Below are 27755 nucleotides of genomic sequence, written 5' to 3'. Positions count from 1 at the left end.
TACTGTACTTTCTTCCTTTTCCCAGGCTCCTACTGCTCTCAGAACTGTTGTCTTCTGCTAGCTGAAAGTTTAAAGAAACCGGAGTAAGTGGCTGTGGAAAGGAGGTGGGATGGTTTTGGAACTGAACTTATGTGTAAGCAGGGAAAGAAGTGAAGACCTGGTGTGGGTTGCTGAGAAATTGTGTTATCTTCTTCAAAATTGGATGAGGCCCTCAGCCACTGGCTCTAACTGAGCAGAGGGTTGTACTCGGTGACCTCCTGAGGTCCCTTCCAACCTGAATTATCCAGTGAGTCTAAAATCAGGAGGACAAGATCAACCAAGAATTGAACAAGGAGGAAGGCAGTCAGCAAGGTGGTCAGAATTTTTAATTTGTTCCTCCAAAGTTATGGAATGGTACGGAATTAGATGTGGGCTTAAAACAAATTTTTGTGTGGCATAGGAGAAAATATTATGGTTGTGCTCATTACTGCGGTTGCATGCAGTTCTTCTCTTAATAGTTTTCATCTGTATTAATGGAGGCCTAGCTCTGCTTTCTCTTCCTGAATGGATGGCCTACAGTGAAGCTGTAGAGGTTGATAACATCATCCACAAATAATTAAAGACACATGGGATAAATGCTGGAGAACAGGTGAGAAAAGAAACAGGGAAAGGTTAAGCTATGGAGCCATCCTGATTCATTTCCTTCCTATGTTAATTAATATTTAGATGTTACACCGTGTAAGGCTGGACTCAATCCTTGACTCACATAGGCCTCATGAAATGCATGCTGTTCAGTCCTTCTGTATGGAACTATATCGCCTCCATAAGCTACTTAAATGTACGCAGGTAGCGTGAACCAGGTGGGGGTGACTCTAGCTTGGTGGTGTACATGCTTAACAGGGAGCAAAAGGATTCCTGCTCCGTCAAATTAATACAAAGCCGTTACAACAATATCAGCTGGAGAATCTAATCTTTCCTAGTTCCGAGATCCTCTAGTTTGTTGTCAAAATAACGCTAGAGCAGAACAAGAGGTACGAGCTTCAGTCCCCTCAGGTAAGGAGCTCAAGGCCTGTGGCTGCCGCATCCTTGTGGGGATCCTGGTGACCGAGCTTGGCCCATGGGACTTGGTCCTGCTGCTCCTGCAAGTGCTTGGGGGATCATGTGGTATCCAGCTCATGGGAATTCTCTTTATTACTTTTTATTAAAGTTATATTCTTTATTTTACTAAAATTATATTTTGAGAAGTGTTTGTTGGCATTCCAACTTCACTGACCGTGCAGCCTACAGCCTAGTGCTGCGGTGTTTCTCTCACCAGAGGTGTCTGGTGTTGGTGGCGGTTGAACAGGGAGCGTGAGGAGACCTCACAGCCCCCACACCTCTGGAGGGGCAGGGGGATTCACACTGGAAAACAGCGCAGGGGCTGAAAAGGGAGACCGGTTACGAGAAGAACAGGCTGCAGCGGGTTTCAACCGAGGAGGAGAAACCACAAATAGGGGAAGGAGAAAGCGAAGGCCAGTTTAAACAGGACGAAGCCACCCACCAAGCGCTGCCCAGCGCGGCGCGTGGTGTCACCCTCGGGAGCCCCTCCTCCGCAACCCGGGGGAAGCTCCTCTCAGGGCCGCGTCCCCAACGGTCCGCGCGCGCGCGCGCGCGCTCCCGCCCTACCCTACCCTGCCCCGCCCCACGCGCGCGCCACCACCCTCTGACCCGCGCGGGCCGCCCCTGATTAGCCCGCTCCCGCCGGGGCGGGAGCCGAGCAGCCAATCAGCGGCCGGGGCTGCCCCGTTCCGCCCGCCCCCCGCCGGCGGGGGCGGGGGGAGGGGGGTCCGCCGGGGGCGGCGGGCAGCGGGCAGAGCCGCGGGCAGAGCCGCCAGCGCCGGGCGGATCCGCGCTCGCCGCTTGGTCGCCTCGCTGCCGGCGGGCATTATGCCGAAGAGAAAGGTAACGGCCGGCCGGTAACCGCCCCGCCGCCCTGCCCTCCGCGCTCCCGGTGACAGCAGGGGGCTGGGAAGGGGGAGAAAGGGGACAGCGGGGAGCGGCGGGGGCGGCCCCGGCCCCGGCCCCGGCCCCGGCTCCGGCTCCGGGCGGGGGGCGCCGTGCTGCGGCTGAGCCCCGCGGAGGGGGGGCCCAGTCGCGAAGTCCGGCAGCGGGTGGGTCTGGGGGGAAGGGGCCCGGCCCCGGCCCCGTGGTGCGGCTCGTCCCGCCTGGCCCGGAGGAGGAAGAGGAGGAGGAGGAGGAGGAGGAAGAGGCGAGCCATGTTAGAAGCGACCTGCAGACCCGTATGTACCCGCTGCGGGCCCCCCCCCCGGCCTCCCGAGCCAAGGGGCCGCGGCCGGGGGGCTCCCGGCGCCGTGGTGCTGCGGGGTTTGGGCCCCCCCTGGGGGCTGTGGGCGGTGGTTTTGGGGTTTGGGGAGCCGGCCCCAACAAAAGGTGACCTGCGGCCTCCCGTGGTGTGCAGCCACAGGTGGATGGAGGGGCGACTGCCGGGTGCCCCCAGCCCTGCTCATTGCCACTGTCGAGACATAAAGCGTGCTGCTGGATCTGCTCACCCCAAGCTGAAAACAAGCAGACAAACCTCGCTCCCCATGGGGAGACAGCCAGCCATGTGGGGCTGGTGGCCTCCATTGGCATGCCTCGCCTTGAAGGCAGCCAGCCCCAAGCATTTTTCCTCCCTCTGTTCCTTCCCCACGGCCTTCTGCGCCCCCAGCGCCTGCCACGGGGGAGAAGCTGACAATTAGAGGTCTCGGGGCAACTTTGGGGATCTCACAGACCTCCCGCCCCGTTTCCTTTGCCCTTCCGCATTAGGTCAGTGGTAAAGTGTCAGGCTGCCCTTCCGAATGGGGAGGAGGGTTAAAGTTGTCCGTGGAGGTTTTTGCTGCCCGTGGCGAAGTGTTTGTCGAGAGAAACTTTATTTTTGGATAGTAGGTCCATGAGAACATGGCTTGTTTTTAGAAGACTAGTAAAAAAATTTACGTGTGTTGCCAAAGCAATGGAGACAAAGCTCACTTGGTAAATTTTGATTTGCTTTGTACTGTACAGGCAAGCACTTGCATTTTAAGATTATTCATATAATACAGGTTTTGGGAAGCTCTGGGTCCAGGAAGCATTTGAACAACACTTTTTGAGAAAAGTGGAGTTGCTGAAGTGTTCCACAACGGTCAGTTTTCTTCCACAGTGACATCCACAGAGCGAGAAGTCAGTGGTACAGCTGTAGCTGAACAGTTACATCAGTCAGCTCCCACCTGGACAGAGGGCCATCGCATGCAGCTAATCGTGAATTCTGCTCTCAAAACAAAATTTTTAGCTTAGGAAAAGACTGCCAATACCAGAACGTTTGTTGGGTAATAAACCCTAAAAATCAAAATGAGAAAATTTCATAGTTTTGTGGATAAGTAAATAAATAATATCGCAGAAAGGGCTTGCTACTGCTCGCACCTGCTTTTGCGTATGCCTTGGTTACCTCAACTGGCTGGTCTTTTTTTATTCTGCTCTTCTGTCCGTCTCTGAACAAAGTTTGCATCTCTGTGCAAACTTCAGCGGGTAGCTGAGTCTCTGGTACGATGCTGTTGGTGAATATGGCGAATGACGGCATCAGGCTGTCTGTCCTCTGCAGGGCCGTGGCATAAAGTCTTGGTATATCATTAGCTGGTTGAGGTTCGTGTGGAAAAGGGAGAACTTACCCTGTTTTCAGATGGTGTTAAATACTGCACTAAAACAAAAAGAGGTTGAACTCTGGACTCTTCCTGTCAGATTTCTGCGTGCTTCGTCTGTTGTAATAACATGTTGTGGTGTGAACATGGCCTTTCACAAGAAGAGCAGCGTGCTAGTGTGGGGTAAACTAGAAGGCTTGTTGTGGTATCGATAGCAGCGAACACCTTGGCATGGACGAGGGTGTTTCCCCTTGTTTTGTTGCCTGTCTAACTGGAATTAGCTCTTGGGTCATATTGGAAAACTCCTTGACCTTGAAACCGCCCCAGTAAAAACATCTCTGCGTTAGCCATGGAAGAATGAGGAGCCGTCCTGTGCCTGCTGATGAGGAGAGCCACGGTGTGGTCACATATACCCACCCATGCGCGCAGGTGTGCGTACGTAAGCTTTGGCGGCGGCGTCATGGAGGTGAACGGCATTGCACCTCTGAGCAGTGCGTGCACCACCTATGGGGGGTGTGAACAGGCCAGGCGTGACCCATCCTGTACACAGCTGGGGCTATGCTCCGGGATGATACTTGTTCTTTAATCCGGCTCTAAGCAACATGACCTGCGCTTCACATGTTGTTTTGAAAACACTTGAAGCTGGATCAGGTGGGGGGACTAGTTACAACTTTTTCTTCTGATGCCTTGTTTTTAATAACATCTTTGAATATTGCTGTGGCTTCAGAGCAAATAAAAACACTGTGATCTAATTAGCCGCTTCTGTAAACTATTTGCTCCCTTGTAGCCAAGGATGTTAACATTGACTGTACTGCAGAAGCTGTGAAAATGTAATGGAGAACATCTGGGGCAGGTTCCTGTTCCGTTATGCAAACTCCTTTTCTCTAAAGTCAGTAAATACACCCAGCTAGTCAGTAGAAAAATGAAACTTCTGAATATTTGGTTTGGATTGCTGCTCCTTCAGTTGAAGCGAGAAGGTGCTGTACTTCGGGCTTGTCCTATTGTAGTGCTTTTAGTTATGTGATCCAGTGATCATTTTTTCTGCAGGACTCTCTTTCCTAGTTCTTTTGCCAACCAGGTGTCTACTCAATATATCTTCTAATCCTTGGGTTTAAATGCAGGTTCTCACATGTACTGGCCTAGAGCTGTTAGATTTCACCAGTGTCTTTTCTTTCCTCTGGACCTAAACTCTGTGCTCTTTGTGAAATACTTCTTCATGTTTGAAGTTCTGTTTCTGCAATGTTGTGGATATCCAAAGAGGCATGTGTTCCTGCCCTGCTGGAAGGGAAATGGGGCATGGAAATAAATGGACAAGGTGTTGGAATGGTCCCCTCATCTTGGATTCTCAGTTTAAGATGTCTGAAATGATGGTTTCTTAATGAGCACTGCCTGTGCTCTGAGTGGTGCAGTTGTTACTTCTCCAAATTTCTAGTCCTGCCTTACGGTAAGTACACAGAAACTGAGGAACTTTCAAATAGTAACCGGTTCTCTGAAATGTTGGAGCAACTTGTGATTAACGCCAATTAGCTAATGAAGCCAAAGGTCCTGCAGATGACAGCTTCATTTGCTGTGGCTCTGATCCTGCTGTCGCTATTCAGTCTGCAGGGTGAGGTGTAGATCTTGTGGCAAAAGCAGTAAGCAAGTTTGTGTTTGTAGTGCAGCAGCGTGAAGTACACTCAAGGGCTGTAGGGCTCTAATTCCTATCCCTTTCCAGGTATTAATACTCCAGGCATGCGTCAGACTGCATCAACTTTCAAAGTTCCTTGGCAGGGCAGAAGCTCCAGCGATGCTGCGGGGACTCACACCTTGCTGGTCTAAGTGCCCCGTGCTGGGCTTGGAAGCTCCTGGTCTGTAGCAGAGGCACTTTTTGGTTCATCCTCAAACACAGCAGGGCATGGGATGGGGGAATTCTGTGGTCTGTTTCATGGTCGGGAGGTGGCTACACATTACAAGGGCAAAGGGAGTCAGCAGCAGATCTTTAATGTCTTGTCTGCTACTCCCTCCCATTCTCTCTCCAAATTTCCCCCCTGTGTTTCGTGTTGACCACTTCCTCCTTTCTCCCTCTGCTACATGGGGACTAAGAAGGCAGAGCTCTGTAAGGGTAGTTTCTGCTCCATTTTTTGTGTTGGATGGATCAATCCTAGGTCATTCAGTAACTGCTGGAAATCAGGCTAGACAACAGCAGAAAAAGCCTGTCTTTGGATCCGTGTCACTGAGGTACCCCTGATTACAAAAAAACAAAACAAAAAACTCCTGCCTAACGTGCTAGCAGAGTCCTTGGGTGGGCTTCTGCCTTGGGCATCCTTTGTAGGCACAGGCACAATGTTTGCTGTGCAGTCAGGGATGAACTTACATTCGACCAATGCAAACAGAACAGAGGTGCCAGAGCATGTTAAGACTGCAGGACTCTTCTAATACAGGGGAAAAGGATGTTTTATTATGGCTTTTCAATTTTAGAAATTGCAGCGCTAGTAATAAATTTGTAACCACTGAGAATTTTAAACCCCGATGCATTTAAAGCAAAACAAAATTGCTGATTGGCCTTGACCGACTTGAAGAACCTGCATTTTTCATATAAAAATCAGGCAGAAGGGATCATGTTTTTATCTGCGTATGGTACATTTAGATGTAATGCAGTGTAGCAGCGTTGAGTGGCACTGAAAAAAAAAAGCCATTCTTGAATAAAGCTGCTATGCCACATTGCAATAAATAATATTACAGGGCTGTTAAATACATGCAACATATATTTGTCCGTGGTTTATATTAAAAAGCTTAAAAGAGCTATTAATGTAATTTTAGCTATGACTGATTTTTAGAATTACGGTGATTATAAACTCATCGACCGAGGTTTTATAGATCTAAAATGCTTCTGATTACTTTATACAATTCCATAAAAATCTGACCCATCTAATAACAATTGATTACAACGTATAAAAATTTTCTTCTTAGACCACACTGAAGTGCAACTGGAATGGGCACCCTCAACAGTTTTGGTTTTTCACTGAATTAAGTCATTCGTAATACTTCTCCATGTGTTGAAGCATGCTGTCTGATGAGGTGCAGCCAGTAACACAGTCTGCTTTATAAGTTATCACCTTCCAAATCAAAACTAACCAGATGCAAGCCATCTTGTTGTGTACATGGATTTTAGGGAAGTACCTAGTGATGCTTGTAAGGAAAATCAAAAATAAGCTTGATAGTAGTTCAACAAGCCAGTGGGGTTGTTGTTATTTTGTGTTCCAGCCAGTGGTGGTGGTATTATTTTTCATTCTAGAATTATCAGCATTAAGTTGTTTTGTTTTTTTTTTTTTAATAAAAAATAAAGAAGTCCTGTTTATGTAACTGGATGTAGCTGGTATATGCCATGCAGTTTAGTGCTGTTTTTCTCTCTATCTTACTAGAAAAAGTGTTACTTTCTCTGCTATTTTGTACCCAAGCAGTACCCAGAACTGCTATGTACCAAGACCTATCCTTGTTTCAGAGAAGTTATATGAAGTTGACTTTTGCTTGATGTAAGTGTGCCTTTAGTGCAGCGTGTAAGTAGACCAGATTACAGCTTTTGTCAGAAGTTCGCACTTTCTCTTTGTTAACCAAGCTCGGGTAGAACGGTGACTATTGCCATGGTCCATTAGCCAAAAAGGCATTTTCAGGCACTGGACTTAAGGTTGCAGGCCGTGATCCTCTTAAAGCGTGCTTACTCAACAGATGTGAACATGCCCTTGAATTTTTTTTCCCTTGGATCATTTTATTGCTCCAGTTTTGAGATGCTGCTACACGATGGTGCAACGAATGTGCGATAACCCGTTAGGAGGGATTTGGTCTGGGAATGAGCAACTGGCTGCATTCAGAAGTAAGATCGTCTTATTTCAGTTTTACTGTCAGCAAAACTGGTGCTGTGGGACTTCACAGGTCAGACTGCAGTTTGACAGATACTTCGGGTGGCCGTATCCAGACCAAAAGAAGCAGTTCCAGACACCCATTCCTCTCCTTACCCAGATTTAACCTGTGGGCCATCATACACGTTTGAGGTAGTTTTGGTGCAGGCCGTTCTGCTGCTGTAGCTTCCCACAGGCTGGCACGAAGAAGAAGCTGGCTGTCTGGTGGGGACATGCAGAACTCTCCCTAGCACCATGGCTGCTGCTGCCAGCCAGGCGCTCACCAGAGCACAGCCATAGCCAGCCTTCCTCTGGCTGTCCCCAAGCCCCTAAGTTAGGGAATATAGAGGGGTGCTCCTTATTTTATTAGGCACTGCTCCTCAGAACAACTCAGCGGTCAGATCGTATCCTGGCACTGTCATGGAAAAAGATGCGCTGGGCTTGTTTGGTTATTTTCTTCCCTCGGTGTCCCTTGGTGACCAATTTTCAATTAATTACTCCTGTAGCTTGGAGATACCGCTCCTGTCTTCCTGTAGTAAAGAGTGGGTGTGCTTGGTAACAGTGAAAGCTGCAAATATAGAAGGCAATTCCCCAAGAGTGTTAGGATCTGTCTGCACAGGAAGATCATGTGCGTTCCCATCAACACCAGCTTCACTGGGACTGTGTAGGTATGTCAGCTCTTCCCACCTAGATTTCTCTGTTGTCCTAATGCTGAGTTAGTAGCAGCAGAGGGTGCTTCCATGGCTGGAAGTCGAGTGTCTGATGACATTTACTTCTGCATTCTTCTGTTCCACTCAAGCAGAGTTGAAGAGAGGTGTTGGTGCTGTTCGTAGTAGGAGCATCCTTTGTCACTGCCCCGCATCCTTTCTTATCCCACCCGCGTCCTCCTCTCAGACTTAGCCCCTTGGTTTATCTTCTTTTGAAACATATTTAGGTTGTCTGTGGAGCTCTCCGTTCTGCCTGCTGTAGTAGGGCGATACTCTTGTCAACCCCAGCTGGAAGCATTACTGGGACAAAAGAGATTGGTGGGTCTAGGGCATGGCACCGCGTGCCCCTCTTACTTGGGGCCCTGCTGCTGTCAGCTCCGAGGTGCCTGATGTTCTGTGGCACCTCTCAGTTGCAATAAAAACAACAAAGGCTCTTGTCTAGATTTCTGTGTTTTTATCACAGTTACGTCCTCTGGGAGGGGAGGAATTGCACACCTTTTTTGTGTCATTCGTGGTACATCTTTGTCAGAGGTGGCTATTTTTGGGAATCAATTATGCTATTGAAAATAGTTACATAAATTAATCTCTGTCTTTAAGGAGATGATTTTTTTTTCCATATTTTTTCAGAAGTATTTGATGCTGTTTTGCTTTGTAGGCCTGATCAGTTCTGTTCAGACACGGGTGATTTCAAAACCTGGCCTTTAAGGTTTTAAAAGCTCCAGCTGTGCATGTAGACTTGCGTGAGTCAATCAGCTCCATCTCACTTGCAGAACTAGCACCAGCTTTGAAAGGCCAGAGAAATATTATTATTAGTGGTTGAATGTCATCCATCATATTCTTTGAATCTGCCTTTTTATTTTATGGTGGCAGTAAAGTTGCTAAGCAAATATTGAGACAGGAATTTACTCACTACCTAGCTGAATTCTCAGGTCTGGAGTTCAGGGGAAACTGGATGACTTTAGATAGACGAGCTCTGCTCACTGCTCCCGTGGCTGATGGGCATTTTTTAAAACACAGTTAATTATTTCAGTGTCTGAATAAGGAACTGTCTTAAGTTACATGGCTGTTTTTAAGATCTGAGCTGCAACCTCTGAAAACTGCTGTTACTCCTTCACTGTTACAGGTAGAAAATGGCCCATTCCGAAACCTGACTTGAGGGAAGACAAATCTGGAAGGTCTTGCCTCTGTTTTTTTTTGTCTGTTGTCCCAGTCCGAATCATATAACCCTTCACGTAAAGGGTATAAAAACTAAAAGCCAAGCCAGTTTTGAGACTTTCAAAGTCTGCCATCAAATTTCAGTGTGGTTTAAATTATATTGGTCAATCATTGCCGTTCCCATTCAGTTGGAATAGCAAAGCCTCTATCTACAATGAAGGAAAAGTACTTACTCTGGCAGGTTTTGGATATCTAGAAATACCCCAGGCCTAAATTGTTTTCTGTCTCGTCTGTCTGCTCTGGAAAAGCATAAAGCTCACAGAATTTAACTGTTTGAAAGTTAAGGAATTTAATAAAATGTGCTTGTTTTGTTTTCTGAGCCTAGTGATTTTGATTATATCCAGGCTGTTTGTATTCTTATTTTCTCACATATTCTTTGAAAATGTAATGCATCTTTATTCTGTTTGGCTTCAATTTCTAATGAAGAACAGAGATTTTGATCAGGAACTGTTTTCTCACTGTTTTTTTTTTTGTCTACTTGCACATTAATACCAGGGGATATTAATGGCCTTCTTTATATTTAAACTTTTAAGTATTGTTTGTGTTTTCAGAACTTCATGATTCAACAACATTTTCCCCGAAGGATTAGGAAATTAAATATTCTGCTCATAGTAGACACAAGTAAAGGGATTAATATTCTAAAAATGACGTCCTGTGTAATATTTCATTGTAATGTTGTAATGCTTCTTAACAGAAAAGATTAAATATTATATAGATTTAAAGAATAAGTATTTAAACAGGTTTTTTTTTGTAAAGTAAGGAGTATGTCTTTGATTTATTACAAGTAGCAAAATGTAATTTGGCAATTTAGTGTCTGGAGCAGGAGGGAGTTACTATGTCACGCATGTTTTAGAGCTTTATAAATATTTCTTGACAAGCTTTAGGAACATGCAGCTCCCAGCCTCCCCCTGTACAGAATCAAGATTTTATTTATATATGTAAGTATATATACACATACAAAATTTGCACAGATTATACATATGTATAACTTATATCTACATATGTTTGTGTGCACATATATATGTGTGTGCAGATATATGTTATATAAATAATGTATAAATGTACCCCCACCTCCGAAGTTGAATCTGCATAGTGGAACTCTTTTTTTTTTTAAATATATATAAAATATTATATATATTTATATATATATATATATATATATATATATAAAAACAAAACCCACAGATTTTTGGAAGAGTACAAGACATCAGTTTGGATAAGTATTTAAAAAATGCAGCCACTAAACAGATTTATTCTGTACTTCATGGTTCTGGCAGAATTACATGTTTTTGACATTAATGGCTTTTTTTTTTTTAAACCAGGGTCAGGCTTGTAGAAAAAAAAGAAACGAAGGAGTGCAGTAGGAAGAATACGTGATTTCTTAAAGCATTTAATAGGGTGATTTAATTCCACTTGCAGAGTTCATTCGGATTTCCTTGGCAGTGAGTATAGTTGTATCAGCTGAAAGCAGATCGAAGAACCAACTATAAACAAAGGTTAATGATAAGATCCTGGAGGAGCTGAAGGAGGAAACAGTGGTTAGAAGGATGGTGCAGGAGTTGGTTGGTGTTAAATTAGTCAACACGCAGAGTCTCTGTTAATCTAAAACAAGAAACAAACAGCATTTTAATTACATTTATGAAATGGCACAAAACAGAAGTAATTAGAAGATCTTGCACGTATGGGGAAACAATTCATTGAATTAAATTTAGGCTAAAGCAGAACTCTATTCACAGGGAAGTGAGTGGAGTGGAAATTTTAGGAAAACATTGCAGTACCCACCCCTCAAAAAAAAAAAAGGCTTAGGGCTTAATATGATGTCTTTTTTTTTCCTACAGTGGTTTTGTTGCAAGCTTTTATCATATTTTGGTTGGTGAAAAAAGTTGTTGGAGGAATGACCAAAGCATTACGTCATGGAAATCACAGCTAGAACAGTGAGCCAGGAAAGTATCCACAGGCAAATCCCATTGCAGGCAGTGTATTGAGGTGTGGCTGAGCAAAACAGCTTGCAAAGAAGGGAGGAAACACTACAGAGAGTCCTCATGTGGTAGGACAGTGAAGGCCTTCTGCCTTTGTAACTCCTTAACCTGGTAGTAACTATGAAATTGGTATCTGCTTTTTCCAAGGGTATGAAAGGACTAATTTCTGTCCCATCAGAGCTGAGATATTGAGTGTCAGCTAGTAATAGGATCCTTCCCAGAATGAATGATCTGTTTCATTTTATAAGCCACCTCCTATGCCAACTGTTACTTCTCACATTCTTGTATTCTCACTTTTCGTGTCTTTAATGTACTCTCCTTTACGATAGTGCAACCCACTCATTTATGTATGAAGTGTTTATCCTGTAGCTGGTCACTGCAGGTTCAAACATGCACCTTTGGATCTCTCGAACAAACATCAATAACTTCACTACTGTGGGTTACTGTGTCCCCATTAAATCCTGCTTATGTTGCAGGATTTCAATTAGAGAATTGAAGCTTTTTTCTTTTTCTTTTGTGGTGCATCTCCACCAGGTAATCTAGCCTTCAGAACAACAACAATGGAAATTTGTCAGTTTGTTCTTTTACATGTTTTCTTAAAACAATTATCTAGTTTTCTCTTTTCAACTCAACAGTTCTGTAATGGTGTTGGCATTGCAGGTACCACCGTATTGTTGTGGTGTGTAGAAACACCAGTTCTTGTGCATACTTCACAGCTGGGGAAATGCAAGAATTGTCTATGTAAACAAGCTCAATTTTAATATTCCTTTACCTTTTTTCTTTTGTTCTGAGTGCTCTCAATAATTTAATATTTTTTTTCCAATCTTCTCAAAATCATTTTCTAGGTTATACTGTAAAGAGGAGAAGGCCAAAAAAAAAACAACAAACCCAACCCACCACAAAATCCAACTGATTGCTGATAGGCATGGGGAATTTTGCAAGCAGCCTTTCAGGTTAATCTTGTGGTATAAAAGTTATGCAGATCTGACAGACCTCGCAAAGCTTAGATGCAGCTTCATTTCCAATTGTATTGCCAGTACGTAGTGCAAATGGAGGTATGACACAATGTGTGGTCATCTGAACCTAAAACTTGCCGTTAGATTAAATGTCAAAAGCATATTTATAGTTAGCCAGTCAGCTCCTTTGCTGTGCCTTCTGTGTACCTCTGCGACTGGAAAAAAAAATTCACCATTATCTGGGCCTTATCTGTTGTTTCTTTTATTATCTGCCTTGTCTCTCGTAGGCATCCACGCAGAGTCAGATGCAGCAGGCCTACAGAGGCCGCTTTATGAGCGCAATGTGGGTGTGCGAGGGGCTGCAGCTGGGGAATCACCAAGGCTGTGCTGTGCCCATCTCTGTGGTTCGGAGCCAGCACTGATCTTGATTTTGCATCACCAAATACACCGTGTGGATGGTCCCACCCCTGGGCAGTTTGCAGAGCAAGGCACGGTAACCAGGGCACGTTTTAATGTGCTCAGGGTGTCATGTGAAACATGGTGAGCCACATGCCAAGAGGATGGGTGACTCGGTACACTTGGTGGCCTTGAAACCAGGGTTCCTTTGGTGGTTTGGCAGCAGCAGAAAGGGCAAGAGCTGGGACATGGACCTGAAGGTTTTGGTGGTTTCTACGTAAAAGCCTGGTGACTCCCAGGTACGGGTGCAGGCTACCACTGCGTGTGGCATGCCAAGTTCTTTGGGAGCTGTGCTTGGCTCAAATCCGTTCACATACGAATCTCTGATCCCAAGGGAGAGGAGAAAGCACAGTGGAAACTAGCATGAAGATCCACGTCAGACTGGAATGCCCAAGCAGGGCTCACAGAGGGGAAAACAAGCTTCTGTTCCTCCGTTAGCAAATCTGTTGTAGCACTATCTGACACGTTTTTTGGTGTCTGTCAGCCTAAAGAGTCCCGGGCTGCTTGCGACTGCCTGTGCCACTTCGCCCTTGTCCGTGGCGCTGCCTCAATTGTTTGTGCAGCTGCGCAGCCAAAGGAGTCCGCTGGAGCGGGCCGGGGGGGCTTCATACTTATAATCTGTATCTGTATTTATAATATTTATGCACTTGTTTAAGCAGCAGGCTATTTTTCAGCTGGATCGATTACCTCATCGGCGACACGGCCTCCCCCGCAGCTCTGCCAGCCTCCTGGGGAGGCAAGGCCCTAGGAGGGCAAGCGCAGAGGGGAGGGATCGGCGCCGGTGTGGAAATGGGAGCGTGGTGCAACCCCATGCTGCTTGCTCGCACCTCTGGATGGTTCCTGTGGACCTCCCTCCGTGGAGGAAAGCACTTGGCCTTCAGAATCACTGTTGGATTTTCCTGAGAAGGAATTCTGGGATAATTAGCTAACTTAATCGGGCTGTTATGTAACATATCGTCATGCTGTACAGCGGTTGTGGCTGCGTTAAGGATATTTTAATATAACTTCACTTTTTTTTCATGTGGTTAGCCTTGTGAGCAGTTTTTAAATCTGTCGTCAAGCTGTTTTTAAATCAGTCGTTTTCAGTTTTTAAATCAGTCGTCAATACTGACATCTAAAAACAGACTGCCCCGTCTGTCAGAAACGCGGACGTGTCTTTCGTTAGTGCTGGAGGTAATGGGGTAAATTACTGTGTGTTAACTATATGGTGTTGCAGGATGAGAGTTTGCTCCCGGGCGATTACTGCAAGACTGCTGGCATGTGACAGTGCCGTCTGGTGAAGATTTAGCCCTGTTTCAAAGCTCTGTGGCTCCTAAAAGTGAAACGGTGTAAAACAGCCCACTTGTGGAGTGTGAATCAGTTTCATTTAGTTTATGGGGAGTTTTTCAGCCTGGCTTCCAAAGGAAATGAATCATGCCGTCTTTCTGTCCCTGCCTCTATAAATCTCGAGCCTCTTCTCCTCACGGGGGCCAAGATGAGACATTCTCTCACAGGTTTCATATATGAATAGGTGCCCCGTGCAGGAAGGATGCTATTTGAGTTCCCTGTAACAGAAAGGGTGCAGCACAAGTTTGTTAAGACTAGAGAAAATTCATACAGGAGAAACAGATGTTACGAATTCATGAACTATGGGAAGGCTGTGCTCGAAGCTCGCACCATATTGTGCGCTGAAGAGGGAAGTTGTAGGAACAAGGCTGGTAGTGAATGATCGTGGAGCTGCTTGTTTTTGTTTTGCTTACGGCTCTTTATGCTCCCCGCATCACACCATCGAGCTATAGCAGCTCTTTCGTAACCAAACCAAGAGGCTTTTAGGAATGCAAACCTGAAGCAGTCCTGCGGGAGGCCGCTGGGGCTGCAGTAGCTGGGGGAGCAGCCAGGCTCCATTTTGGATGCCTGACTGTTGCTATTCTGAGTTGCTCTACCCCGCTTGGTGCTGCTTAACTTCCTGCTGTTTGCTAGCTGCTTAGACGATCGCTCCTCGGCTTTTTTTAAACCAGCTGCTCTTGTGGCATGCCTCGCTTCTGGCTGGAGAGCACCGAGTAACAAAGCCACATTTTATTTTCGAGCGGGGAGTTGCAAAGTGTCTTTCTGTAAGTATGTTAGTGCCCAATGACAGGAGAAGGCAGTGGGCAGCTGCTGCGAACCCGCCGGTCCTTTTCTCTGCTCCAACCCCCACCTGCGTAACTCCAAGGAATTCCGTGTCAAAACCTATGTGTTAAGGGTGAATTGGAAGGAGAAAGGAAAAGATAACTAGCCTGCTCCTTTACTGATTGAAAAACAGAAGGGCTACCAAATTGCCTTCTCTGCTGCCTGTTAAACACCTTTTTTAAAAACATGCGTTTCTTGTAGTTCTCCTCCAACTGCTACTGTGTGCTGTTTTTCCATGAATTTCTTGCATCTAGGTGGAAACCGTGTCGTTTGCAAAATGTAAAGTAATGCATCTTGGGTTGTAAATGAAAGAACAGAAGCTGGATTTCTAGCAGTGGTTCAGCTAAAGTTTCCTTGGTACCTCTGGCAGACAACAACAGCCAGGTTGAGGCTTTGTTCTTATGAAGAAAGATGTTTGTCCCTAGCGTTCCTGAAGAAGTCTTAGTGTTTTACTGGTTTTTGCTGTTTTGATGGTGGAGATGAGATGAGGGGAAAATACTGTTAAAGCTTCCAGCTGAGTGAGCCTGAGGCACAAAAGGAGTAAATAAGATAAAGAAATCACTCATTTCAGTAATGCTGGGCTTTTTTGGTTCACCTCATCTCATTACCAGTGAAGTTCATGCTTGGGAAGAAACATGTGAAGTTTCTTGGGGATTTCAGAAGCCCTAGAAGAGCAAACCTCAGGTTTCCAGTTCATACTGTTGTGCTGCCAACTGTTGATTAGGTGAAACTCCCAGTGGAGCCTGCAGATGCTTTGGTTAATTGGCTGCAGGGATCACTGGGGGACGCTGTGTGGTATGATACATGTGTACCTGGTGATGATCAGTCCTGGCGTTCCTGCCTGGAAAATCTAGAATGACTTTGGTACAATGGTGCCTGCAACAGGCTTCCTTAAGTTGCTGCAATGTATAGAAAGAAGAGTCTTCACCACAATTTTGTTTGCTGTTGCTTAGATGCTTTTAAGTCTGTAATAAAAGCACTGACTTAATATTTTCTTTTAGTCTCCAGAGGGTGCTGAAGGCAAGGATGCAGCAAAAGTAACTAAACAAGAGGCAAGTATATTTCCTTTTTATTTTTTTTCTTTTAATTCATTTTGGCATGTATTTATTTAACTGGAGATCTGTGGTCTTGCATATCAGAAGACTACGCATTGATCTGCCACTTCTGGTGAGGTGTTTTCAGTGGGAATAAAGACAGTTTGCTTAAAACCAGCAGCAAACCACGTTTGTAGCTTTTTTTGGCATAGTTTGGTTTTGGTGCGCTAAGGTTTCATAGGACTTAACCGATACACAAAATAAATTTCAGAACCATTTAGGACTTTTATAGATAAACTCTGGTAATGCAGCAGCGTGGGGTGTCACTGCCTGGAACCGTGTTGCTGCGTCTCTAGTGAGTTGGCAGAAGAGGGTTAATACATGCACCTCAGCCACTCTCCATCAAAGCTATTCTTAGCTTAAGTGACTGATGGAAGGGTGTCTTGAATTCAGATACCAGGCTCTGAACTGGAGCAGCTGACACATTAGTGTGTTTTCTTTGTCTGAATTCGTTTTAAGGGCACAGTAACTTCTGTCAGAAAAGGCAAGGAAGTAGCAGGTGGTGTCTTGACCACTACAGTAAGGTTTGCTGGAGTTTGTCTGTCACAGGCCTTAACGTGAATTTAAAAAAAAAAAAAGAGGGGCTAAGGGAGTATGGGGATTTGTTTTCTTAGATTGTCATCTTTTGTAGCAGACAAAGTTAAATCAGGACCTGACGGGTGAATATTCAAATGAATAAGTGCTTAAGTGCTCTTCTTGTAAACCCTTGGGAAAAAGTCAAATGAAGTTTTACATTTTGTGACTTGAGAAGTTGGTTGCTGGTCAATCCAGCAGAAAAAAGATGCAAAGAAAATGTCAAAATATTCAAACAATAGGAGCGATTATAATGAGCTCCTAAAAAAAAAAAAATAACTGGAAAGGAAGTCTGAGAAGAATGGGTTTTGGTATCTCAGTATCTTCCTATGAAATTTTCTCTAAGACCAATTAGTTTCTCTTTCACAAAGTATGAAAAGGCTGACTAAATCATCGTAAAAATATAATCTTTTTTGCTCTGAATTAATGGTTTTCTCTGTCCCAGTTTAAATATTATTTCTTCAAGGGACAGAAAAGTAAGGTTCTTTGCCCTAAAAGTTTGAGAGCTGATTGCTTGTATAAAGAAGGACCAAGAAACTTACAGAAATACACAGGTTCTCTAGAGAGAGGCTGCTTACTCTGAAATGTGAGAGCTCTTAGAGTAGTCTTCAGTCAAGATAATAGTGGCTGATGATGCTACAGGAGGGGAGAAAAAAAAAGAATACAGTCTCAACAGACATACCTGTAGCTCTCAGTGGGTGAGTGAGGAACATAGTTGAAGGGATTAGATTAGAAACTGTGGGAGCTCTTGGAATAGGTGGCATTTGTGCAGAAAGGGTGGCTTCAGTCTGAACCAAAACAGACCCATATGGATGGCATTGAGGAGATCTGAAGAACTTGTCAGTCTCCCTCAGATTTGTTATTTAAAATAGTTTGAAAGAGTATATGGGATGAAGTCAGTGCTCCTGGGTAGCGGGATGGGGAGGGAGATGGCACAGAAACTGTAGAAGTTGACATCTGAAAAGTCAAAGAGCAGTACTGAGAAGTAAAGCTCTGCTTAAGTCACCCCTGTGAGAACAGGCAACAAACTTGCATTGTAAGAACAGCAAATCGAAATTTGGGCAACTTGGACCTGCTCGTTTTAAATGAGGACATCAGTAGGTAATGGAAACTTGTTGGGGCACTGTGATGCTGGGGCACAAATTATCCAGTTTGGAGAACTACATTGCATTAGAGATGGGATGGAATTGTTACGTGCCTTACTTGTGATTAATATTTCTCTAGATTAATAGTATCAATAACTACAGCTAAGTCCTTTGTGGGTTGCCAAGCCATGCATTAATGGGATGTATATAGTGTAGAAATTGGGCCTGGTATCATTTGACCACAATAATAAAAGTGTCAGTGGGATGTTAAGGGAGATCAGAGAGGTTCTGAGGACAGCCATGGTGTTAATGGAGATTTCACTTACCCTTCAGAGATTTGGTAAGAGGCACAGGATGGCATTACAAAGGCAAAAAAAAAAGTTAAAACTGTAAGTGCTTGCTTCCTGGAGGAACAAATCAAAGGGCCAATAAAAGGATAATAAGTCCTCAATGTTCTTCAGTAGTATTGTAAGAGTTAGTTAAAAAGACAGTTAGCAGAGAACTAATCTGTAATTGTGGCTATAGTATATTCAGGTTCGTCATCCTTGCAGGAATGTAAGTCCAAATAAACTCCACAATGGTACGTTTTGATACCAAGAAAGGGAATTTTATTAAAAATGATAGCCTATTAAAAGCAGCAGTCAGAAGGTTTAATGGTTGCAGGTGGCAGAGAGGCTATGTGATACTCCATGCTAGAGGCTTGCAGAAAAGCATGCTATTTTTCAAAAGCCCTCCCAATCAGAATGGCTTAACAGCAAATTAAAGGAAATTTATAATTTTTAAAGGCGTTTTTATAAAGATGGAAAATAATGAGAGAAGGAGCAAACCCTCCAGCAAGCAAAATGTGAAGCTGAAGTACAGTAATGAAACTCCCGCTGTGGGTAATTCTTACAGAGGTTCTCACAGTGGAACCATTTCCCATGGGTGCAGTATCTGGAGGACGTTCTTGAATTGAGTCAGAGTGAGATCTAGACAGCCTGGCTGTATTCACCAGCAGCGCAAATGTGAAATAGCCAAACTTTTACATGCAGGATGTAACTTTTACTGCTTGCATTGGCCCCAGTACCAGATTAACTGAAGGTAATGAAATGCTCCCAAGACTTCAGATAAAGGATTCTGGAAAATGAAGGCTGTAAATCTGACTTGGAAAACTAGTAAAATAATATAAGGAAAAATTAACACTAGAATGCATACATATGGACAAATATATAATAATTTATGTAGTATAATGAGGGAGTCAACACCAGTTTTGCAAAGAGGTTATACTTCACATGGCTGAGTTGTTTGTAAAAGACAACAGGTGTATAAATGCTGGCATACCAATTGGTACAGCCTGCTTACATGTAAAGAACACTTTGGATAAGGCTCCCCAACCTGGTTCTTCAAGAAACTAAGCTTGCCTGGATTAAAAGGAAGATATTCCTAACAACTGATAACAAATAAAGAAAGTAGGAAAGCAATAGTTCATTTTCATATTGGAGAATTATCAGTGGAGTATTAAGATTTGTGCTTAAGCTTGTGTTGCTGAATATATTCATTAAATAATCTAAGAGAGGGGGTAGTGGAGAAGTGACAAACTTTGCAAAACATTATCAGAAAAAATTTAGAAGTGGGACCTAGAAGGATGTAATGTCACTGATAACTAGGTGATAAAACGTAAGTGGTGCTAACTCAATATGGAGAAACGTGAATTAATTCACGTGGCAAGGGGAAGATGGCAGTGATTGTCACCAAATCAGCTGTTAATCAGATTATGGAATCACTGTGAGTAGTTGTTAGACAACAGTGGTTCTTCTAATCACAAAGTAAATAGAATGTGGGAAAAATACTGGAGGACAGAGTGGGAAATATCAGTGTATCACAAGATTACTTTGTTGGGCACTCAGATGTGAACTACAAAATGAAATTCTCCTGGCTGTTCCTTAAGAAGGATAGAATGAAAAGCATACGAAGTACAGTGGCACATACAGAGGGTGTGGAGCAGCTTTTCAGTGGGTTCCAGCAGATGGTGTAGGATTCTGGACTTTTCGTATAAGAGGGGATAAAGTCGTCAGTTACACAGAGAAAGGCAGTTAGTAACCTGAGAACAAGAGGGATATAGTGAAAGTAAGAGTCAATAAGTTTAGAGGAAAGACAACAAACAGTGGAGATTTTACTTTTTCTTTTCCACACAGCACGTAATCCCATTATGGAACTCCTTGCTACAGGATGTTATCGAAACCGAAAGTACCAGGGAGTTCAGTAGCTTCTTAGACAGGTTTATGGAAAAAGTGTCCCTTGGGGGCTATTAAACATGTGATGTATATGTAGTATCCAGGTTGGAAAGTTTGCAAATGTAGATTGCCAGAAGCTGGAGGAGTTGGAAAGTGCAAAGTGTTGTTCTGTCTGCTCCATTTCATGGACTCTTTCCATGGGTGTTTGCTAGTGGACCAGTGTCAAACAGACAGTTGGGCAAGCTGATTGTTCCTGTCTTAGTACAACTGTTTGAATGGGGAAAAAAGTTCCAAAATCATATTAAAATGTGGCCTTTGACTTGACTCTGATTATCTCCGTATAAGCAGATAACACAACATACGTACAAGCTGTGAATGAGAATTAAAATGACACACCAGTCAGGCATTCAGGCATTTTTAAAGGAGCTGGAGGGCTTATGCCGAGTTCCTCGTAGCAATGCAAAACATATATGAAACCAGTCATGGAACTGGAACAGTTGGGGGATATGGGAGAGATTTTAATTTGTGTAGAAAACCACAGTATCTTTTGAAAAGTAAATGCTAACACGACGTTTTGATGCCCAGACATTGAGGGACAGAAATCATCAGTTGTGAAAATAAACTTGTTTGTAAGAAAAGAGAGGCTTGTTTTTTGTTAAAGATGCGTAAGTATTTGATAGCTAAGAATATCGTTAGGTGTTTTTTGATAAGACTTCTATTTTGCTGAACCCAGATCTGAACTTTTCACTACTGCTTTCCTCAAAGGATACTTAAATGGCTCCAATGAATAGAAACTCCTGCATTCTTCAGACATAAACAACAGCTTTTTTTCTGTTGCAAGAGATATGTGGAGCCGTGATTTTTCATCTCAACTTAAATGCTTAATGCATAATTAAAAAGGTATTTTTGATTCACTGTTTCAGCTGCGTTGCATGGGATATTTGTTGCAGTTGAGTTGTCTCTTTATTTTGATTACAAGTGTGATTCCAGTTTTATGATACAGGCCAAACTTTAATCGTGTTTGTTAACCATGCTGTGTAACTGGATCGTGGGTTTATCTATTTTAATGAATGCAAAAAATATTGTTAGCAAACCAATAAGCTTACAAATGCTTTGAAAACTTAACTCATCTTCAGTGGTAAATTTATGAGAAAGAACAGAATGAAATAAAGCTTAATAAGGACGGTGATGAAGGAAAAAGGAAGAAAAGCAGAATATTTGACGTTCTTCTTTCCTTTTTAGAATTGTTTAAATAGAAGAAATCCTTTTCCCCTGTGATTCTGCAGCTGCCTTTGTATGCTTCTTTATATGCACTCCTGGACTGAGTGTTGGGGGGGAATGTGGAAGTGAGGGGGCCCTTCAGTTTCATTTTTGAAATTTTAGGGGTCTGATATCCTCTAGGGAAGGGTGTTATCTTTATTCTGCTGTTTATCAGATAGTATTTCTTACCAGCTATTACAAATAACATCTAATAGATTACAGAAACATCATTCTAAGTATTTATGAAATTTAAGTATTTTTGAGAAAGATTCAGTGTCCTCTGCACAGGTAGTCACACAATGTATTTGTGAACCTTTCATAGTGCAGCAACAGACTCAGAAATACTTGTAAAATAGGGGGAAAATAGTATTTCACCATATTGAGAGTAGATTTAGAGGAGAATTTATCAGGAATTACACATTACTTTGTCCTTTTAAATTTTTGGTCCTCCAAGATGAGGAAGCCCTGAATTGTGTTTGGCAATAGATAGGTATTTTGGAAGGGGCATGTTTTATGCTGTCATCATGACTGATACTGTGTTGATTTGAATACTATTTGCTGTATGCCTATAAAAATGTCTTCTTTCTTCCTTTTCTGTAGCCCACGAGACGATCAGCAAGATTGTCAGCTGTAAGTATATGTGACAGCTCTTAGTGTATACTTTTTTAGTGCTTTCTCAGACCAAGCAGGTTTGTTACATTTTGCTTGATTGAATTTTAATTCTTGCTGAGGGGTATTTAAGAACTCTAGAGCTAAAGATAATTGCATTTTCTTGATTTTGGGAAGTTACTCTGACAGAAGATGCATTTCCCCACCTCAGTGCAATGCTGTCTGCTACATTCAGCATTGACTCAGTATCCTTTTGCAGGCTGTTAGTTGTGGAAGTGCAACTTGTCTGTGAAAGAGAAAAGGCTGTCCTTTGAGGGTTTCATTCTCTGCCACTACTAGTACTTGGGTTTAGTTCCTCTTCTCTATTAGAACACATCTGATAGGCCTTTTTTAGTAGTTACTTCTAATCTCCGTGTTTGTCTCTTTGAATGACCCTCGAACTGCTTTTGACTCCTGAAGTGTAACTCCATAGAGCTAATGAAAATAGGTGTGTGTACGGTGAGGAGGTGCATTAAGGTTTTTCAGTCTTTTTCGAGGTGCACAGTAATGAATGGGAAGTAAGGGAAGGGGTGGGTGGGGGGAAGCTGCGTGGAGCTTGGGTTGCTGGCTTCTGGTAATGTGTTTCATACAGCATGCAACTAAAAATGTCTTTTTAGAAACCTGCTCCACCAAAACCTGAACCCAAGCCAAGGAAAACCACTAAGGTAAATATACTTCAGCTGCCATCCTTGTAGCCAATAATAAGCAAGTACACTCCCTTTTTGCACTGCAAACAGTTGAATTCGCAGAGTATTTGTGAGAGGCATCAGCTCCTCTGCCCTCCTCCCAGTTCTCCCCTCAAAGAAAAAACAAATTAGATCATTCTTTTCTTTCTGTTCCACCCCTTCCTGGCCTCATTACTGGCCCAAACAAAACGTCTTGCCTGTTTGATATGCAGACTATGTTAGTTTGTAGTTAATTTCTACTTCAAAAACAATCTTCACCTTTCCTACACCTTTCCTGAAATTTACAGGTTTGGTTTCTACAATAGGATTTGAGATTACTCCATGCCATCCTGTTCCGTTGTCTAGAGGGGCAGTACTTCATTTCATAGTGAGATACTCTTATCTCTTCTTGAAGCCTGGCAATTGCTGAGAATGCACAATTATAATTAAAGGTGAAATTAAATATATTTAAATTGAATGGTTTGGGTTTTCTAGGTCAGTTACAGTCAAATTAAAATCTTATTAGAGTCTGAAATACCTTTCCAGGATTTCAGCATGTGAATCATGTACTTCAGGAACTGTAGATCTATTTGCGCCCAAGGGGAATGCTAAATAAGAACAATTGCTTTATCAGAAAAAAAACGTACTGCTGGAAACTCCTGTCTAGCACTCTTCCTGCCTACATTTTTCAAGTCCTTGTATTGGTATCTTAGCTGGGCAAGTATCGGAATATGAAGTCCATGTGTGAAAGTAAAACTATGACTTTGAACACATTATAACTTACTAACTTAAAATACTAACAATGTCTTGCTGAGTCTGTCCTGCTTCTCTCTTAAAAAGAGCACTAGTAAAGGAAGGGAATGTGGTAGGTTCTGTATCTTCCAGCACGTGTTACAAAATGAACGTGGTGTTATGAGTCAGATGAAGCTGCATTGACTTCCAAGGCAACTGGAGCCCTTTTCAATGTAACTCTAAATATTTTTTTAATACAGTAATCTGTTTTTTTTTCTTTTTCTGAGTTCTAACCGGATCATGTTTTAAGGAGTATATTAATCTTGGTCTCCTAAACAAAAAGCAGCAAGTGTGTACTCTGACCCCGCTAATAAACAACTGAAGATAATATAGCTTCAGGATCCCTTTTATTGTTCAAAGCTTGCAAATTACGGATTTACTAAGTCTCAGTTCGTTCATTTGTAGTTGAAGAGTTAAGATGATATACACCACCAGTAAGCGTCTCAGTCAGGCATGGCAGCTGCTGTGTAACATCGAAGCTCAAGAGTGAAAGGAGTAATTCAGGCTGCCCTGTAACTGGGATTAATGACATCCCTTCCTCCTTGCCCCACTGCTCTGTGGGGACCCCTCCGGAAAGGTTGCTAATGTTCCAATGCAAAGGGAGACTGACCTTCATATCCCTGCTCCCAGCTACTGTTGCCATTCTGCATGGAGAATTTGGAGCGAATGATCCCATGGAAGATATTCACAGGGTTTATCAGAACTATTTTAGCTACCAATGTAAAAAAAAAAATACTCTGCCAAACATGATTTATATTTTTATCTCATTACTTATGCTGTTGTCCTTATCCTATGTTTCTACGGCTCTTAGATCACAAATATAAATACATACAGAAAGCAAGGAATAAAAAAAAGTAGGTTCAACATAGGAATTGTTCAAGAGCTTATCTCCAAATGAAACTGTAGATGTTAGGATAGTTCCTTTTGATAAATTCTCTGCTTTGTGCTGCTGCAGATGGAATTTTATCAGTTTGCCTTTCTAATGTGTTGGTTGGTTCTTCATTGACATGAAATGAACATCACAGATGTTACCAAACTAACAAAAGGACAGCCAACAAAAGTGCTTAATTTTGTTAATCTAATTTATTATTTCATGTTAATCAAAACTGTATTGCTGCTGCACAAGCAGTGTGGTGTTTGTGCTTGGCTAAATAAGCTTTCCATATACTGTAATTGGATTTGTTCATACAGATATTTTAGATACCTCTGATTTTTAATCAGTGCAACCAAAATAGTTCGAGTTTTTTTTTTGTATCCCTGTGAATTAAGAGAAAAAACAAAGAAGCAAATTTTCTAGAAATTTAGGGAGTCTGGATAACTTTGGATATAAATTTTTCAGGTGGTATTTAGCTGGTTTTCTGTTTCAGTCCAGCACGTGCAGCTTGCTAGAATTTGCTTCATACTTCATATGAAGGTTTTTTGTTAAAGATGTAGAGTTGTGGCTATTCATGCAACATCTGTGCCCATGTTTTTAATCTTCTGTCAGAAGGAACCTGGAACAAAGGCCAACAAAGGTGCTAAAGGGAAGAAGGATGAAAAGCAAGAAGCTGCAAAGGAAGGTACTACACCATCTGAAAATGGTGAAAATAAAGCTGAAGAGGTACTTTCCACACATACCTCCTGCTGATTGAATCAGTGCTTTTTTAATTATTCAGCCTTTCAGACATTGATAGCATGTTCATAATGTTTCTTTTTATTGCCCATAATGTTATTGCAGATTCGCATCTCTCGCTCAACTGTTAGTGTTTCAACATCCAGAGGTGCCCCACCCAGCACACTGTCAGTAAAAGGGCAGATTGAAACAGTGAAAGTTAAGGGTACGGTAGAGCATTCTGCATGTGTGCAGTGAATAGAAACAGGTAGTAGTGTGGTGCTTTTCAGTATGAACAATGGAAGCTGACAGGTAAGGCTTGTATTGCTTTTGAAAAGCTGGGACGAATAAATTAAGAGAAGTGTGTGAGTGTACCTGTTTTGTTTGTGTAAATGTAATATCGACATAGGTTTGAAATTGAGCTGTTTAAAAGTAAGAAATTGAAGGAGTAAGAGTAGTTTGGGTATTTATACATATATAACAGCAATTTACTATAGTAATTAATTTTTCTTTCTTCTCCACAGGCTCAGAAAACTGAATCTGTAGGTGACAAGAAGGAATGAAATATCATGAAAATTTTGGGTTGATTTTATGTACCTCTTGGACAACTTTTAAAAGATATTTTTATCAAGTATTTTGTAAATGCTAATTTTTTTAGGACTACGATAGTTGACATATTAAACTGTATATGAACATTTCCCTTCTCATAACAGTGCTTTTAGAAATTCCCATTGTTGCCAAGTAATATAAATATCAACTTAATATTGCAAGGTATGTGTAAAATTGGATCAGCATTCCATACACTTGCTTTAAGAAATTAAGTCTTGTGCATATGGTGATGTTTTTACTGTGCGTATTTGAATTTTTCATGCAGTTTTTCTAGAGCAATAATCAGTGGTGCTTTTGTACTTAGGGTTTATGTGATTTTAATGAAACATGGATAGATGTGGCCACCTGCTGACTATTTTGGGTTCTTTTAATGGATTAAAATAAAAGGTCTCCTTGCCTGCAAAACTACAGCCTCCTAATGTTTTCTCTAAATCTGAGGAATGCCTTACTCATATTTTCAGCTGTTACAAGGAAGACTAAATGATATAGCAATGATAGCTTTGCATGCAGCCTGTTCGGATTTTTTTTTATTTTTTTTGCTGGTGTCTGATGAAAAAAATACCCGCACAGGAGTAGCAGGTTGGGATTTTCAGTGGCCCACAACCTAAGCGACTTTATAGATACATTCTTCAGATACTCTGTCATAGGGTGAGTAGAGCTGACATACTCTATCAGAATATTGTGTCTGTAATGAAATATCAACAGAGAATGAATTGCTTGATTGCTACAGACATACAGTAACTGTCAAAAACAGCTTTGTTTCTCCTCCCGTTCCCTTTTCATTAACTAGAGAAGACTTGCATCATATTCTCTGGAAACACTTCTTTCTACCTGTAGTCTCAAATTTAATATAAACAAGTAATTGCTGTTCTGCTTCAGCTGAGGACAGTTGTTAATACATTGAAATCGCTGTTAAACAGCGCTATATATTTGTTACCTGGTAGAAATGGAACAATGAAAGTTATTTTTGAGGTGATTGTGGTGATATGGTGGAGTAGCTAATGATTTTTTAGTATCCATGTTTCAACTCTGCAGCTCATTATAAGCGCCTTTTATAATTTTTCTCCTTCTCTTTTCTCTAGGGGCCCTGGTATTTCTATTGTTACTTCTGGGATGGGAGGGGTGAGAGAAAAAGATGTTCCCTGTTCTTCAGTAGTATTGATTTGTATTGCTCAAGTGGTGGCCATTATGTCTGAGGATACTTCTTGCTTGTTTAAGTCAATAAATGAATGACTGTTGCTTGACCTAGTGTTCTATCTATTCTTTGGGAAGAAATCTCCAGTTGCTTTTTTTTTAAATTAAAACAAACAGAAAACCCTAAGTCTGTCTATAATTCTTAAAAAGTTAAAAGTTGAGATTGAATGCAAAAACAAATAACGTTGTTATATGCTAGCTAGAATAGTAGTTAAGATTGGTATCAAGATAAGCACCTCTGCTGCTCTTGTGCTAGGCTTGCTACAGCCAAATAAAAGGAGTCTGTTTGCTGCATCGTGGTCTTAGTTTTGGAAGAAAATTGAAAGTAAGTCTCTATTTTTGATGGTGATGGAAGGTAGAGGGCTGTAACGAAATTTGTACCCTAATCAGAGGGAAAGTCGACATGGTTTTTCACGGATATGTACTGAGTAATCCTGCACAGTACTTCTGATTTGTTTTCTTATTGTCCCTGTTGAAAAGTCTGTTAATTTAGATACTGTGGTCTTGGGAGGTTTCATCTGCCTGAACTTTTTCACATAATCATCAAGGTGTTTTTTATAAGCATTTGCTAATTTATGGGTTTATCATTCCTGGGGATTGGTTTCATGATGTTATACTCACACCAGTTTTTGTGGAGAACTAAGAGATTAGTTGCTTAATCTTACCTAGCCAGGTGGAGTTGTTGAAATGACCCTTCACAGCAGTGATGTAACATCATAAGACACTGACACATCTCTGGACAGGCTTCTTTTAGGGGAGCTCCTTTGACTAAACCTCTGGCAGATAGAAGTTGGTCCTTAAATTAATTGGACATTCTAATGTAACAATTCTGGCACAAAACTCATGTCAGCTTGACCAGATTAGTAGATTCAGTTCAGTGCTAGAGTTCTGTTAGAAGCATTTAACAATAGAAAATCCACTTAGATGAAGTTTAATGAAGCACACTATCCTGCTGATTCAATTAATATTTCTAATTTTTCAGAAGTGTTTTGTAAATGTGATGCTTTGCAATTTTTTCATTTATTTGTCAAGTTCTCAGAGATGCAGGAAAATTGTCAAAGCACTG

General features: G+C 42.2%; 1 protein-coding gene across 9 annotated transcripts; it reads left to right on the top strand.

Moving 5' to 3' along the window:
• The first annotated feature begins 1797 nt into the window (after positions 1 to 1797).
• On the top strand, positions 1798 to 26739 carry HMGN3 (high mobility group nucleosomal binding domain 3). Of its 9 annotated transcripts, none has more exons than XM_035571360.1 (7): positions 1798 to 1920; positions 15967 to 16017; positions 21791 to 21820; positions 22456 to 22503; positions 24785 to 24895; positions 25013 to 25112; positions 25411 to 26739. In XM_035571360.1, the coding sequence occupies exons 1-7, from the start codon at positions 1906 to 1908 to the stop codon at positions 25422 to 25424; spliced, it is 369 nt and encodes a 122-aa protein (XP_035427253.1). In that variant the 5' UTR covers positions 1798 to 1905; the 3' UTR covers positions 25425 to 26739. The 9 variants fall into 9 exon arrangements, with proteins under 9 accessions (XP_035427253.1, XP_035427252.1, XP_035427256.1 ...); XM_035571359.1 differs by having other exon boundaries at positions 24782 to 24895; XM_035571358.2 differs by lacking the exon at positions 1798 to 1920 and adding an exon at positions 2152 to 2258.
• Positions 26740 to 27755: the final 1016 nt, after the last annotated feature.

Source organism: Cygnus atratus, chromosome 3, assembly GCF_013377495.2.
Source record: "Cygnus atratus isolate AKBS03 ecotype Queensland, Australia chromosome 3, CAtr_DNAZoo_HiC_assembly, whole genome shotgun sequence".
NCBI classification, from domain to species: domain Eukaryota; kingdom Metazoa; phylum Chordata; class Aves; order Anseriformes; family Anatidae; genus Cygnus; species Cygnus atratus.
The sequence above is the reverse complement of the archived record's forward strand: the minus strand, read 5'-3'. Positions and strand labels throughout refer to the sequence as shown.

What these genes read in the sequence shown, in the direction of transcription:
- HMGN3 (XM_035571355.2), top strand. Translation starts at nt 2,235, where the DNA reads ATGTTAGAAGCGACCTGCAGACCC. An exon ending in GATCAGCAAGATTGTCAGCT is followed by an intron (nt 21,821 to 22,455) that starts GTAAGTATATGT and finishes ATGTCTTTTTAG; the next exon opens with AAACCTGCTCCACCAAAACC. An exon ending in GTGAAAATAAAGCTGAAGAG is followed by an intron (nt 24,896 to 25,012) that starts GTACTTTCCACA and finishes ATGTTATTGCAG; the next exon opens with ATTCGCATCTCTCGCTCAAC.